At 42.2% G+C, this 15,000-nt stretch overlaps 1 protein-coding gene across 2 annotated transcripts in view; it reads left to right on the top strand.

Moving 5' to 3' along the window:
- The window catches only part of LOC126997949 (uncharacterized), a 155,839-nt gene that overhangs the window by 17,377 nt on the left and 123,462 nt on the right, over window positions 1–15,000 (top strand). For both annotated transcript variants that reach the window (XM_050859205.1, XM_050859206.1), the window contains exon 2: window positions 12,879–13,050. In XM_050859205.1, coding sequence (XP_050715162.1) covers window positions 12,879–13,050 — 172 coding nt within the window. The remainder of the gene's footprint in view (window positions 1–12,878; window positions 13,051–15,000) is intronic.

Raw genomic sequence — 15,000 nt, 5'->3', positions numbered from 1 at the left:
AAAAGAGGATGGTAGGAGGAGGAGAAAAACTGAAAGACTGGAGGACGGGAAAGGATAGGAAAGGGAAGGGAAGGGAAAGTAAAGGAAAGGAGCGGAAAGGAAAGGAAGAGAAGGGAAAGGATTAGAAAAGATGGAAAAGAGGGATGGTAGGAGGAGGAGGAAAAACTGAAAGTGTGGAGGACGGGAAAGGAAAGGATAGGGAACAGAAGGGAAAGGAAAGGAAAGGAAGGGAAAATAGCAGAAAGAAAAGGAAATGAAAGTAAGATAACCAATTGGAAGGGAAGGCAAAAAAGGATTGTAGGACGTTTATGAAGAGAAGTTGAGTGGCTAGAGGAACGGGAAGTAAAGGACAGGGAAAGGAAAGGAATAGAAGAGGCTGGATTGGAAGGGAAAGGGTTGGAAAAGAAAGGAATGGAAGGAGGAATGAAGGCAAGATAACTGAAGGAAAAGGGAAGAGAGGTGAAAGGAAGTAAACGAAGGGAAATATAGGAAGGTATTGGATGGAAGTGGAGGGGAAGGAGAGTGAAGGGATGAGATGTGTTGAGATACAATGTTAAGGGAAGGAATTTGATCGAGGGTGGGGGAGGGCGTGATGGACTTAAGAGAAGGAGGTAAAAGGAAATTAAAAGTGGGAGAAAGGAAATGAAAGGGTGGAAAGGGAGGCGAAGGGAGTCAGAGGTAGAGAGAACGAGAAGGGAAACAAAGGGAAGAGTAAAATAAGAGAAAGATTACAGAATAGGAAAAGTTGGGAAAAGCAAGGAAGAGGAAAAAGAAGAGGAGGAAGAGTAAATATAAAAGGTTCTCTATTCAGAGTTAGCTAAATGAGAAGGAGTACAAAGAAGTACAAAGGAAAGGCAAACAGCAACAGACCTCTTGGTCCTAACTAGGCTGTTTGTTGTTGCTACCATCTACTCTAATCTACGAGTCAGAGACACAGAACAGCAAAGGTGAAGGCTCCTCCCCTCCCACCAGTCCCTCCAGCCGAGGCTGGCACGAAAAGGAAGAATACCATGTAGTATAGAAAAACTACAATGGAATTTTACATGGACAGAAGGAAGATCATACACGACAACTAAGCTAACACTACTTTCTGTTAGACCGGAGCAAAATAGCGGGTGTTCGGGTTAGCTTCTAAATATTTGTCTAGTCGGTTTTTGAACGTGCAAATAGTTTCGCTTTCGACGACGTTTTAAGGCAAATCATTCCATACATTGATGACACGGTTGAAGAAGAAGTGTTTTGATTCATTTGAGTTGAAACGCTTCCTCGTTATTTTGTATCCATTGTTTCTTGTTACACTTGATTGAGAGACTGTGAAATAATCATGAACATAAACGTTATCGAATCCCATCAAAATTTTAAACACTTATTTAAGGTCACCTCTTAGCCTGCGCTTTGAAAGCTGAATAAGTTCAGTTCTTCAAGTTTGTCTTCGTACGGTTTGTTTCGCAGTCAAGGGATCATTTTAGCAGCTCGACGCTGCACCCTCTCGAGTTTATCTATATCTTTTCTGTAATAGGGAGACCAAAACTGAACGCAATACTCAAGATGTGGGCGAAGTAACGAACGGTACAGTGTCAATATTAATTTTTTGATTTGTGTTCAAATGTACGACCAATAAATCCAATCAGTTTGTTGTTAGTTGTTACTACTTCTGTGCAATGTTGACTCGGTTTAAGATCGTTCGAAATTATTACTCCAAAATCTTTTTCTTTGCTGGCTTCAGAAAGTCGCACTCCGTTAATTTGATAATGAATACGATCGTTGTTGATTCCGATATGCATAACCTTGCACTTTTCAATATTGAAATTCATTTGCCATGTTCGTGCCCAACTGCTTAAACGTTCGAGATCAGCTTGGAAGTGTTCTTTATCCGTTGTCGTAGTGACTCTGCTGGCTATTTTTGTGTCGTCTGCAAATTTCGATATTTTACACGATAGCCCCTCGTCAATGTCATTTACGTACACTAAAAACAGAACAGTCTAACGTCAATGGCGTGCAAAATTTTTGAGACGATCATTCGTGGAAAAATGGTAATTCTTTTTTAAGATAAGACTAATTAAGGATTCGCAACATGGTTTTCGAAACAAACGTTTAACTGGTAAAATTCATAAATGGCTCAAAGACTGAAACACCGACCGTGTGACTGGCGAGATGTCAAAAGCGGTGTTCCACAGACATCATGCTTTTGACATCTCGCCAGTCAGAAGATATACCATTCACAACAACTCTCTGTTTACGGTCGGTAAGCCAGTCTTTGAGCCATTTATGAATTTTACCAGTTATACCGTGAGCTTGCAATTTACTAAGGAGGCGGTTGTGGGGGACTTTGTCAAATGCTTTCTGAAAATCCAAATATACAATGTGTACTGATTGTCTTTCATCGAACACATTAAAGATGTAGTTGAAAAAATCGAGAAGATTAGTCAAACAGGAACGTTTGTTTCGAAAACCATGTTGCGAATCCTTAATGAGTCTTATCTTAAAAAAGAATTACCATTTTCCACGAATGATCGTCTCCAAAATTTTGCACGCGATTGACGTTAGACTGATCGGTCGATAATTAGGAGGAGGAAGAGAAAGAGGAAGAAGAATAAGAGGAGTAACTATTGCATGTTCTTAAGGTACTATATCCAGTGTTTAGGAAAAGGAGAATCAACCTTGACAACAAAATCAATTAACTCTTGTGGAAATTGATTGAAAGTTATCCGTGCACAACCTTGCCTGTCCCCCCACCTGCCGCTCCACCTGTCCCGCTAATTGGAGGTGTGCTTAGGCGGTGTTAGGCTGGCTCGGCAGGTGTGTTGAAGGCTGTTAAGGGGATTTAGGAGGTGTGTAATAGGTGAGAATGAGAGAGAAGGGGAAGAGGGAGAGAGAAAGGGTGTCTGGGGTGTGATATGAGAGGGAGATGAAGGTCAGAAAGGGAAAGGGGAGAGAAGATGAAGAGGGAGAGAAATTAGTGTGTGTTATGAGGTTAGAAAGGGAGAAGGGGAGAGAAAGGGTGTGTTTGTGATATGATGTGAGGAAAGATGAAGGGAAAAAAGAAGAATTGAAGAAAGGGATTTGATTGAGGTATACTATGAGGGAAAGGAAAATGTTTAAGGGATGATCAAAGAGAAAAAGGGGAAGATGGAAGAAAGGGTGTGACAGATATAAGAGAGGAGAGGAAGATTGCTTAAGGAGAATAAGTGAGAAAAAAGGAAAAGGGAAAGAAAGGGATGTTACGGATATTAAATGATATGAAAGAATAGGAAGATCTGAAAGGGGATATAAAAAGGAAAAGGGAGAGTAAGATGTGACAGCTGTGAAATGGAAGGAGAAGGGGAAAAAAAAGAGATGATAAGAAAAAAGGTTTAGAAGGAAGAGGTTGGTGTGAGATATGTAGTTGAGGGAAAGGAAGGATTGATAAAGGAGAGAAAGGAAGGATAAGGGATGTGGGAGACTGGAGGAGAGGACGGTTGAGGAGGAGTAAATAAGGAGGTGAAGGAAAGGGAAGAGAAGAAGAAAGAGTGAGAAAGCGAGGAGGGTGAGAAAGCTGTGTGAGGTATGAAGAGGTGAAAGAAGAAGTGAAGGGATAAAAGGGAGTATGAGGAAATAGGTGAGAGATAAAGAAAGGGACACCACAAAAATGGAAGTGCACGAAGGTTAAAAACTGAATGAGGTATGAAAACAGGAAGAACTGGGAAGAGGGCAACGGGTTTAAAAGGAAATGGGAAAGGGATAGGAGAATGAATAGATGGTGAAAGAGGAAAGGAAGAATAAAGGTCTGTGAGATGAAAGGGGAGTATGACCTATGCAGTGAGGAAAGAAAAAATGAGTCAGCGGAAAGGGATTTAGAGGGAAGTGAGTGAGGGCTGGAAGAATGAAGAGATGGGGTAACGGGAAAGAAAGAATATGGGTGAATGGCAAGGGAGAGGAAAAGAAAGGAGCGGAAAGGAAAGGAAGGGAAGGGAAGGGATTAGAAAAGATGAAAAAGAGGGATAGTAGGAGAAGGAAAAAAAACTGGAAGGGTGAAGGACGGGAAAGGAAACGATAGGGAAGGGAAGAGAAAGGAGAGGAAAGGAAAGGAAGGGAAAATAGCAGAAAGAAAAGGAAATGGAAGAAGACAACCAATGGGAAGGGAAGGAAGAGAAGGATTGTAGAACGTTTATGAAGAGAAGTTGTGGAGGAATGAGGGGGAAAGGGGAATGAGAGGAAAGGGAGGGAGGAAAGAAAAGGGGATGTCGATGGAAGGGGAAAAGTTAATAAATCCCTTCTCTCTTTTTCCGTCTTCCTCCCCCGTTTCATCCTCCACTTCTCCCTCTTCTTTTCCTTTTCCTCATCTTTGTCTTTTCCACCTCCCTCCAATCGTTTAGTCCTCTATAATTCTCTCACCCCATTTATCTCGTCCTTGCCTGTCAGTTTTAATCTCTCCTTTCCTTGCTTCACTTCCTTTTCAACCCGACTTTTCCCTCCTCCTTTTCTCTCCACTTTCATCCACTTACTCCTCCCTTTTCCTCCTCCTTTCATCCCCGAAGTTGATTCAATACTCTTAATTATTGGCGGTAATAGTTGGGGATTCTTCATCTCTCTCTCTCTCTCTCTCTCTCTCTCTCTCTCTCCCTGGCTGTCCGTCATTCTGTCTGTCCTGTCTGTCTCTCTGTCTATCTACTTGTTTGCCTGTCTGTCTTCTTGTCTATTTGTCTGTCTCTTGCTGTCTGTCTTTTATTTGCCTACACTGCGACTCTCTCTCTCTCTCTCTCTCTCTCTCTCTCTCTCTCTCTCTCTCTCTCTCTCTCTCTCTCTCTCTCTCTATATATATATATATATATATATATATATATATATATATATATATATATATATATATATATATATATATATATATATATATATACACACACACACACACACACACACACACACACACACACACACACACACACACACACACACGAACCGCCCCACGAGATTAATACTTTTTTCATTCGCCACAAATATGAAAAGAAGTCGGCGGTATAATTAACCGTTTCTTTGAGCGGCGGACGGCTGTGTGGAAAATGAATCTATTGTTTGAAAATGTCCTAATTAGTTGTACAGGTGTGTGTGTGTGTGTGTGTGTGTGTGTGTGTGTGTGTGTGTGTGTGTGTGTGTGTGTGTGTGTGTGTGTGTGTGTGTGCGTCATTCACCATCGTTTTCCACTCTCTCTCAAAGGTGGAGTATCATTAAGTGGACTATATCGTTGTCTTTATGTATTTTTCTTAGCCTTTTTTTAATACAGATACCGAAAGCTGTAAAATTGATGGTGATGGTTGTTGAGTTTCCTTATTCCTTTTTTTTCTTTTACTATATCTATAGTGTAAAAGAAACTGCAAAAGCCTGTCATTGAGTTTCTTTTTATTCTTCCCGTTTTTTCTGTTAGTGTTGATAATGAAAAAAACAGCAAAGAAAATGACGATGATTATGGAGTTTCTTTACTCTGCCAGTTTTCTTAATTCCTATGGTTGACAAAAGAAAATGTTGTCCGGGAGAAAGACGAGCGATTTGTTTCCGTTTTTTCCACATAGACGGGAAAAAATGTAATCCTTTTAAGAGATGATCGAATAGCCTCATCTAGTCTCCCTTCCTCTTTTTTCCTATAGATGGTAAAATATTAATCAAACCTTTTCTTTAGCTACTCCTGTTTTCTCTTTTTTTACAGACATTAAAAGAGATGACTAAATCGTCTCATTACCTCTTCCATTTTTTTCTATATTAGCTTCATCTAGTCTCCCTTCCTCTGTTTTTCCTATAGATGGTAAAAGATTAATCAAACCTTTTCTTTATCTATTCCTGTTTTCTCTTTTTTTACAGACATTAAAAGAGATGACCAAACCGTCTCATTACCTCTACTCTTTTTTCTATAGACGATAAAAGAGAGTATCACCTTCATTACCTACTCTCCTTTACTCTTTTTCTATAGACGATAAAAGAGAGTATCAGCTTCATTTCCTACTCTCCTTTACTCTTTTTCTATAGACGATAAAAGAGAGTATCAGCTTCATTACGGAATCTCCTTTTCCCTTTTTTCTATAGACGGTAAAAGAGAGTATCAGCTTCATTACCTACTCTCCTTTTCTCTTTTTCTATAGACGATAAAAGAGAGTATCAGATTCATTACCTATTCTGCTTTTCTCTTTTCCCATATATTTAAAAAGAGTCATCATTGTAAAGAGGATTAGGAGTTCTTTCCCCAGTCATCTTTTCCTCTTTTTCTACAGGCGATAAAAGAGAGTATCAGCTTCATTTCCTATTCTCCTTTTCTCTTTTCCCATATACTTAAAAGTCATCATTGTAAAGAGGATTAAGAGTTCTTTCCCCAGTCATCTTTTCCTCTTTTTCTTCAGGCGATAAAAGAGAGTATCAGCTTCATTTCCTATTCTCCTTTTCTCTTTTCCCATATACTTAAAAGTCATCATTGTAAAGAGGATTAAGAGTTCTTTCCCCAGTCATCTTTTTCTCATTTTGCACAATAGACGACGAGACTTCAAGCGGCACAAGGAAATAATTAGTCTTTTTTCAACATTCCTTTGCACTAGATAATTAAAATGTAACCGTCTAACAGCCAATTAAATCTCCTTTCACGCCTCGTCTGGGATAATTACATAAAAAACACCTCGATTATGTAGATTTTTCCACCCTCGTTTTTTATACTTCGCGGAATACTTGACAGGAAAATACGATCGCTCCACGTTTTTTTTTATTTATTATTTTCTTTTTACTTTCCCCGAGCAGGTCTGTCAGGTGGATCATGTGCGTTAGTTTAAGAGCACGAGTGAGGGAGTTTAATCACGCCTCGGTGCTCGCGAGTATCAAGTTGGAGCGGCGAATATTCACACTCCCGGAGCCTCCCAACTAAAGATCGGCGTAATTAAGCGATGTAGCGAAGACTTAATTCCTACACACAGGCCGGAGAGAGAGAGAGAGAGAGAGAGAGAGAGAGAGAGAGAGAGAGAGAGAGAGAGAGAGAGAGAGAGAGAGAGAGAGAGAGAGAGAGAGAGAGAGAGAGAGAGAGAGAGAGAGAGAGAGAGAGAGAGAGAGAGAGAGAGAGAGAGAGAGAGAGAGAGAGAGAGAGAGAGAGAGAGAGAGAGAGAGAGAGAGAGTAAATAATGCAAAAATGAAGAGAAGACGTAGGAATAGAAGAAAATGCATAGACAAAGTAAAAACATAAGAACGTAAGGAGTCTGCAAGAGGCCGGTTGGCCTATACAAGGCAGCTCCTGTACACTCAATCCCACCTTACCTCACCATCCATGGCTTTATCAAACCTCTTCTTGAATGTGTCTATGGTATTGGCACCCATAACATGGCTCCCAAACCTGTTCCATTCGTCCACCACTCTATTGGTGAACCAATTCTTGCCTATGTCTTTGTTGAACCTGAATTTGTCTAACTTAAAACCATTGCCACGCGTCCTACCTGGCTCTTTTACTATCAAAATCTTATTGACATCCCCTTTATTAAAGCCCTTCATCCATTTATAGACTTCGATTAAGTCTCCTCGCAACCTTCGCCTTTCTAGAGAGTGTAGATTTAAATGCTTCAGCCTGTCTTCATAAGGCAAGTTTCTCACCCCCTGAATCATCTTCGTCATCCTCCTCTGTACAGATTCTAACATCTTGATATCCATTCTATAGTAGGGGGACCAGAACTGAACTGCATAATAGAGATGAGGTCTAACTAGTGCTAAGCAAAGTTTGAGGATGACGAGAGAGGGAGAGAGAGAGAGAGAGAGAGAGAGAGAGAGAGAGAGAGAGAGAGAGAGAGAGAGAGAGAGAGAGAGAGAGAGAGAGAGAGAGAGAGAGAGAGAGAGAGAGAGAGAGAGAGAGAGAGAGAGAGAGAGAGAGAGAGAGAGAGAGAGAGGCGTGTACCCGTGACAGTTATTAATATTACGTTGACAATTATTGCTTATTATCGTAACGCAGGTGCTTCGCGGAGCCTCGCCAAAGAGTATAACTGAATTGTGGCGCGAACACGCTCTTCTCTCACTTATGCGCGGCCCTACTTTCGCGTTTATACCTTTGCAGCGACTGGATATGGTATCGTCTCTTTTCTATTGATTTAGCAGCTGTTGTTTTTCCTTAGGGTGTTCAGGGGCACAAAAAAGTGTAGAAAAAAAGCCTGCTACTCACCGCTCCCACAACAGACAAAAGTAAAGAGTGGCCAAAAGAGAGGTCATATTTCAGGTGGAGAGTTGTCTTGATACTCTCTTCTTGAGGAGGGTCAGTCATAGGTAGAGTAAGGCCAAAGAGAAAGAGAGGTCATATTCAGGTGTTGTCGGATACTCTCTTCTTGAAAGAGGTCAAGTCATAGGTATGAGGAAATGCAGACGAAGGAAGGCTGTTCCAGAGTTTACCAGTGTAAGGGATGAAAGAGTGAAGATGCTGGTTAACTCTTGCATCAAGGGTTTGGACAGTATAGGAATGAGGTAGAATGGACAGTCGAGTGCAGCGGGGCCACGGAAGGGCGGGAGGCATGCAGTCAGCAAGTTCAGAAGAGCAGTCAGCATGAAAATATCGATAGAAGATAGAATGAGAGGCAACATGGCGGCGGAATTTAAGAGGTAGAAGACTATCAGTAAAAGGAGGAGAGCTGATGAGATGAAGAGCCTTAGCCTCCATTCTGTCCAGAAGAGCTGTGTGAGTGGAGCCCCCCCACACGTGAGATGCATACTCCATACGAGGGCGGACAAGGCCCCTGTATATGGATAGCAACTCTGCGGGGGAGAACTGGCGGAGACGATAAGAACGCCCAACCTCGAGGAAGCTGATTTAGTGAGAGAAGAGATATGAAGTTTCCAGTTAAGATTTTGGGTTAAGGATAGACCGAGGATGTTTAGTGTTGAAGAAGGTGACAGCTGAGTGTTGTCAAAGAATAGGGGATAGGTGTTTGGAAGATTGTGTCGAGTTGATAGGTGGAGAAATTGGGTTTTTGAGGCATTGAAGGACACAAGGTTCCTTTTACCCCAATCGTAAATGATAGCAAGGTTTGAGGCCTCCAGTCTGGACTCTTGTAACTCCTGCTGAGAGGATATTCTGTTGAAAGAAGTTGAATAATGCAGAGTGGAGTCGTCAGCGGATAGGACAGTTTCTTATGGAAAGAAGATCATTGATGAATAACAGGAAGAGAGTGGGTGATAGGACAGAGCCCTGTGGAACACCACTGTTGATAGGTTTAGGGGAAGAAAAGTGACCGTCTACCACAGCAGAAATAGAACAGCTGGAAAGGAAACTGGAGAGAAAGGAACAGAGAGAGGGATAGAATCCGAAAGAGGGCAGTTTAGAAAGCAAAGACTTGTGCCAGACTCTATCGAAAGCTTTCGATGTCTAGTTACTTTTGATTATAAGTTTATTGCTTTTGTATGAAGGCGAATAAATCTAAACACTTCTTTTTCTAACAGTTTTCCTCCTATTTCTCTCCGCCGTTCGTTCGGCTTCTTTCCCTCCACCTCCTGCCTCCCAATTTAAAAAAGATTAGATATTTGCAATGTTTAGATAGAGCTATTTAGGCCATTAGAGTAAATACAGTCTGCTGGCGATTACGCTCTACCTCTGTTAGTATTTCGAGTCTTACAAAGATTATGATGAATATGGTGGCAAGTCAGTTCATATATTTCAATGTTCTTTTTTTTTACTCGACAATGTTATGAGTTCATTACATAGGGTTAAAAACACTTCGTACAAAATATTATGTTTACCACTCGCTCGAATACACATCCTCACGCACCCAACATAATTATTAAAGCTACGTAGACATGACTGTTATCTTTAATATATTCTCCCTTCCACCGGTAAAATCTGAAAAGCTTTCCTTTGTTGGTATTTCTCCTTCATGTGACGTGAATACTTTCAGGAGGGAGAATCAAAAGACTTTACTAGTCTAAGCTGATTGCCCTTCTGGAAACACTACTGTACCGCTGTTTGCATGATCCGTACCTTGAGGGCTTTCCAATGATTGTTTTGCCCTTCAGCCGCCTCCTTTGATGCAAGAAAATAAACAAATATACAGACACTTTCTCCGTACCGAAGATCATAACTGTATAGCTCGCCACGGGAAGTACATTTGACCTTCTAGCCTGGACTGTCACTCCAACATACTCATTCGCAGCACCACGTCAGACTTTAATGCGCGGAAGCCTCGTCTCTGACTCTAACACCGCAGACACTTCCTCATTAAAGAGCGCAAGGAAACAGCATGGCCGCAGACTTTAATACCGGAAGCCTCATCTTTTACCCTAATATCCAGGCACATCCTCGTTATTAAAGATCGAATGAGAGTAGGATGCCGTAGACTTTAATTACACACACACACACACACACACACACACACACACACACACACACACACACACACACACACACACACCACAACCACCACCACAACCACCACCACCACCGCCACTATTACCAACACAGTTAAAAAAAGTATTACCATCACCAGCACTTTGTAGATATTCCCGCCATTTCCTTCGCTAAACTTTATCAGGCCGCGACGTAATTAAGGCGGCCAGGACGAGGAGCGGAAGCGTAGGTAACACAGTGAACACCTGCCGCCTCCCACACACTTGCCTCGTTACCTGTCCGGCCCAGGTGTGCGCCAAGGTGCTGGAACGGCCTGTAGGGATTGTGTTGCTGCTGTGTTGCTGCTATTGCGTTAGTGTTGTTTGCGTATGTGTTTGTTTAAGTGTGTGTGTGTGTGTGTGTGTGTGTGTGTGTGTGTGTGTGTGTGTGTGTGTGTGTGTTTACTTTTGTTTTCATCGTTTCCTTGTTTCGTTTTTCATTTCTTTTTGTTTTCCTTTCTGCTTCTTCTTGCCCTTCGATAGTCTTTTTACTTTCTCAACTCATTCCTTCTCTTCTCTTCCTTTCTCTTCTCTCTCTCTTTATCTCGTGCGCACACACACACACACACACAGACACACACACACACACACACACACACACACACACACACACACACACACACACACACGCACACGAGGGTCTGAACCAAAAGTAGTAACATTGAGTGAATCAGACTGACGAGGCAATTCTTTTTGATGGTCACTGGCTTGCCTTTCTCCATTACCCCTTACCACCCCCCACACCCCCTCACTCTGTCTCCCCTCCCCCCCCCCACCCACACACACACATACACCATTCATTGCACGTTAACACAGTGACCTCACCTCAACTCATATCACCTCACTACCTCATCCAACCTCACCTCACCTCACCTCACCTCATTAACAGACTCACTAACCACATCACCATCCAGCTCGTAACCTAATATCAACTAACATCATTTCATCCCTCAGAACTTAATTACATAACGTTATTCAATGCTCACCTGCACACTAATTACTTCCTCTCACCTTTCCTCTCATATCCACTCCTGACCTAATCTTCACTCTCTTCATAAATTAGGTTAGGTTATGAGAGGTAAAGGTGAGGTCAAGTTGGATAAGGTAAAGGTAAAGTAAGGTAAGATATGTTAAGGTAAAATAAAAAAAGTAAAAAATTAACATCATCTACCTTCACACGTGCCCACCTGTTCTAGTCTTAATACAGCTTAATTACGAACCATATCACCTGTCCTCCATCACGTCACCTCATTAGCAAACACCTGATCACCTGCACTGCCATTACCAAGCCTCACCTTGTCTAACCTTACCCTAAAGAGTAATTATTTTACCTTTACTTCACAAACTTACCTTATTCTACCTTCCCTATTCCTACCTTACCTAACATTACCTGACCTTAGCTTACCTTACTTTACCTTACCTAACCTTACCTTCAATATCTACCCATACTCTACCTCACCTTACCTTAGTTTACCTTACCATACCTAACTTTACCTTACCTTACCTTATGTTACCTTTCCTTGCCTAACCCTACTTTACCTTTCCTCAACTACCTTACCTTACCTCGTTTAATCTTACTTATTTTTTACCCTACCTCATCTTATTTTACCTTTATCTCATTATATTTAACCTCACCTCTACCTTCCCTAATCTAACCTTACCTTGCGTTTTCATACCTTACCTAACCTTACTATACCTTACGTAATCTTACCTGTTTTTCCATTAACTTAAATTAACTTACCTGTATTTATCATGCCTTAATTGCAACACCACCACCTTTCCCCACATAGGTACGAGATGATGTGGCTGCGTCTTACCTTCCCCTCTTATCTCTTTTTATCTTAGGTTTTATCACCATTTCTTGCATTACATAACCTTACCTTTCCATACCCTACATCACCTTTATTACGAACACCAACACCATTACGCCCACAGGTGCGAGATGCTTACCTGTTCTTATCCTTACCTAATCATTTACCTTTACCTTACGTTTTATCACCTTTTCCTCCATAATCATAACTTAACTAACATTACCTTACCTTACCTTTCCTTACCTTACCTCACCTCACCTCAACTCACCTCACCTCACCTCACCTTACTCTTCCTTACCTTACCCTACCTTCATTACCTTACATTACCCCTACATTACCTTACCCTACTTTACTTTATCTTTCCTTTTACCTTTGCTTACCTTACCTTACTTTACCTTATTTTTCCTTAACCTTTTCTTACCTTACCTTACTTTACCTTATGTTTCCTTTATCTTTTCTTACCTTACCTTACTTTACCTTATATTTCCTTAACCTTTTCTTATCTTACCCAACTTTACTTTATCTTTCCTTTACCTTTTCTTACCTTACCTTACTTTACCTTATATTTCCTTAACCTTTTCTTATCTTACCCAACTTTACTTTATCTTTCCTTTACCTTTTCTTGACTTACTCTACCTTATCTTCCCTTTCCTTACCCTACTCTGCCTCACCTCACCTCACCTCTAATTTTACTCACCTTTGCTACTCCAGGTACGAGATGCTGTGGCTCCCTCTGGCGGCGAACTGCACGGAGAAGATCCTGGCCCCGCCCTCGGACGTGCATTGGGTGTGGTACGTTCACATGCTGGCGCCCGAACACTACGTGAGGGACTGCAAGAACGTGGTGGGCCAGGTGGTCGATCACAAGCTGTTCAAACTGAAGGTGAGCACGCGTGTATGTGGGTGTAAATAGGAGGATAACGGGATGAGGGTAAAGGTGAGCACGTGTGTATGAGAGTTTAAATGGCAAGATAAAGGGTAAGAGTAAGCACGTGTATATGGGTGAAGGTAAGCTCATGTATATTAATAGGTACGGTAAAGATGGGAGTATATGCTATAGCTGCTCTTGGCGGCTGTGCTCATCTCCGTCCCGTTGGCCCTTTGTGACTTTGGTGGGAGAGAACAGTTACCTGGTTACCACAGTTTAGCTTCCCCAGGTTTCCCCAGGTGCCCATTTACCGACCATCCCGAAAGGAAGGATGAACAGCTGGGTGGGGTGTACGCCGACTGCCCAGGCCGGGATTCGAACCCAGACCCGCAGATTCGTATTCAGGGTCGCTAACCACTGCACCGCGGAGGCGTGTGTGTGGGTGTATGGATACTTAAATGAAGAATAGAGTGATAACGGAAGAGAGGATGGGGGAAGGGAAGGGAGAGGTTAGGAAGGGTGATAAAGTGGGGAAGGGAAGGAAGAAAAGAGGGAAGGAAAAGAGAGAGAGAGAGAGAGAGAGAGAGAGAGAGAGAGAGAGAGAGAGAGAGAGAGAGAGAGAGAGAGAGAGAGAGAGAGAGAGAGAGAGAGAGAGAAGGGGAGGAGATAGAGGAAGTGAGAGGGAGAGGGAGGAGGGGAGGAGAGGGAAAGGGGGGTGGGAGAGGAAGAGAGGAGCGTAATCTGAGGGAACAGATTTTGGACCATAAGCTCTTTAAACAGAGAGAGAGAGAGAGAGAGAGAGAGAGAGAGAGAGAGAGAGAGAGAGAGAGAGAGAGAGAGAGAGAGAGAGAGAGAGAGAGAGAGAGAGAGAGAGAGAGAGAGAGAGAGAATTTTTATCGATAATGATGATATATACGTTCAAGAAGTATCGTTATCCTGCCTTTTCTTTCATTCTCTCTCCCTTTCTTTCCTTCCATTATCCTCACCTTTTTCATTTTCAGTTCTTTCTCTTCTGCACTTCCTCCTCTTCCTCCTCCTCCTTTCTTACTCATTTTCCTCCTCTTCCTCCTCCTCCTTTCTTACTCATTTTCCTCCTCTCCCTCCTCTTTCTTTTAATTCTCTCCCTTCTTTCACTTAGCGTTGTTTGATACTCGCTTCTATATCCTCATCATCATTATTATCATCATCGTCATCATCATCATCTTAATAGTTCTCTTTCTTATCCTTCTCTTCTTACTTTCCCTTATTTCTCCCACTTTATTTTCTTTGATATTCATTTCTATTTCCTCCTCCTCCTCCTCCTCCTCCTCCTCCTCCTCTGTCACCTGCCTGCACCTGGAGAGCGGCAACAATAATCCCTTAACTAGTTTCTTAAAAGCCTTGGCAGAGTGTCGTCCCGTCCTCACCTTTACTTGCTAACTTGTCCCTTCGATCCCCGCCGCTTAACTCGCCCAGAGGAACTTGTGTGTAGTTGGGGAATGAACGTGCGCTCTTTCTCTCTCTCGAATAAGAATGATAAAATGTCGTGTTTTGCATATTTTTAAGTCCATGGTTTTCCCTTTTCTTCTTTATATCCCTCCTTCGACTCTTCTTCCTCCTCTTTTCCTCTTCCTCCTCTTCCTGTTCCTCCCCTCCTCCTCCTCTTCTCCTCCTCCTCCTCCTTCTCCTTCTCTTTCTGCTTCCACTCTCTTCTCCCACTTCGTTTTCTTCGATACTCGTTTCTTTTCCCTCCTCCTCCTCCTCCTCCTCCTCTTTCCATTACGTTAGGTCAGTTACTCTTCGCAAGGTCAAACCCACCTTCCTCCCCCACCTCCTCTTCCTCCTCTTCCTCCTCCTCCTCATCCTCCCCCCCCCCCTCCTCCTCCTCTTTTGACCCAACACACAATAGAGACCGAGTTACCTCTTGTTATGTAAATCTTCTCGCTCGATACTCTCTCTTATTTAAACATAATATTTCTACAAAAA

The sequence above is a fragment of the Eriocheir sinensis genome, chromosome 13 (assembly GCF_024679095.1).
Source record: "Eriocheir sinensis breed Jianghai 21 chromosome 13, ASM2467909v1, whole genome shotgun sequence".
NCBI classification, from domain to species: domain Eukaryota; kingdom Metazoa; phylum Arthropoda; class Malacostraca; order Decapoda; family Varunidae; genus Eriocheir; species Eriocheir sinensis.
The sequence above is the reverse complement of the archived record's forward strand: the minus strand, read 5'-3'. Positions and strand labels throughout refer to the sequence as shown.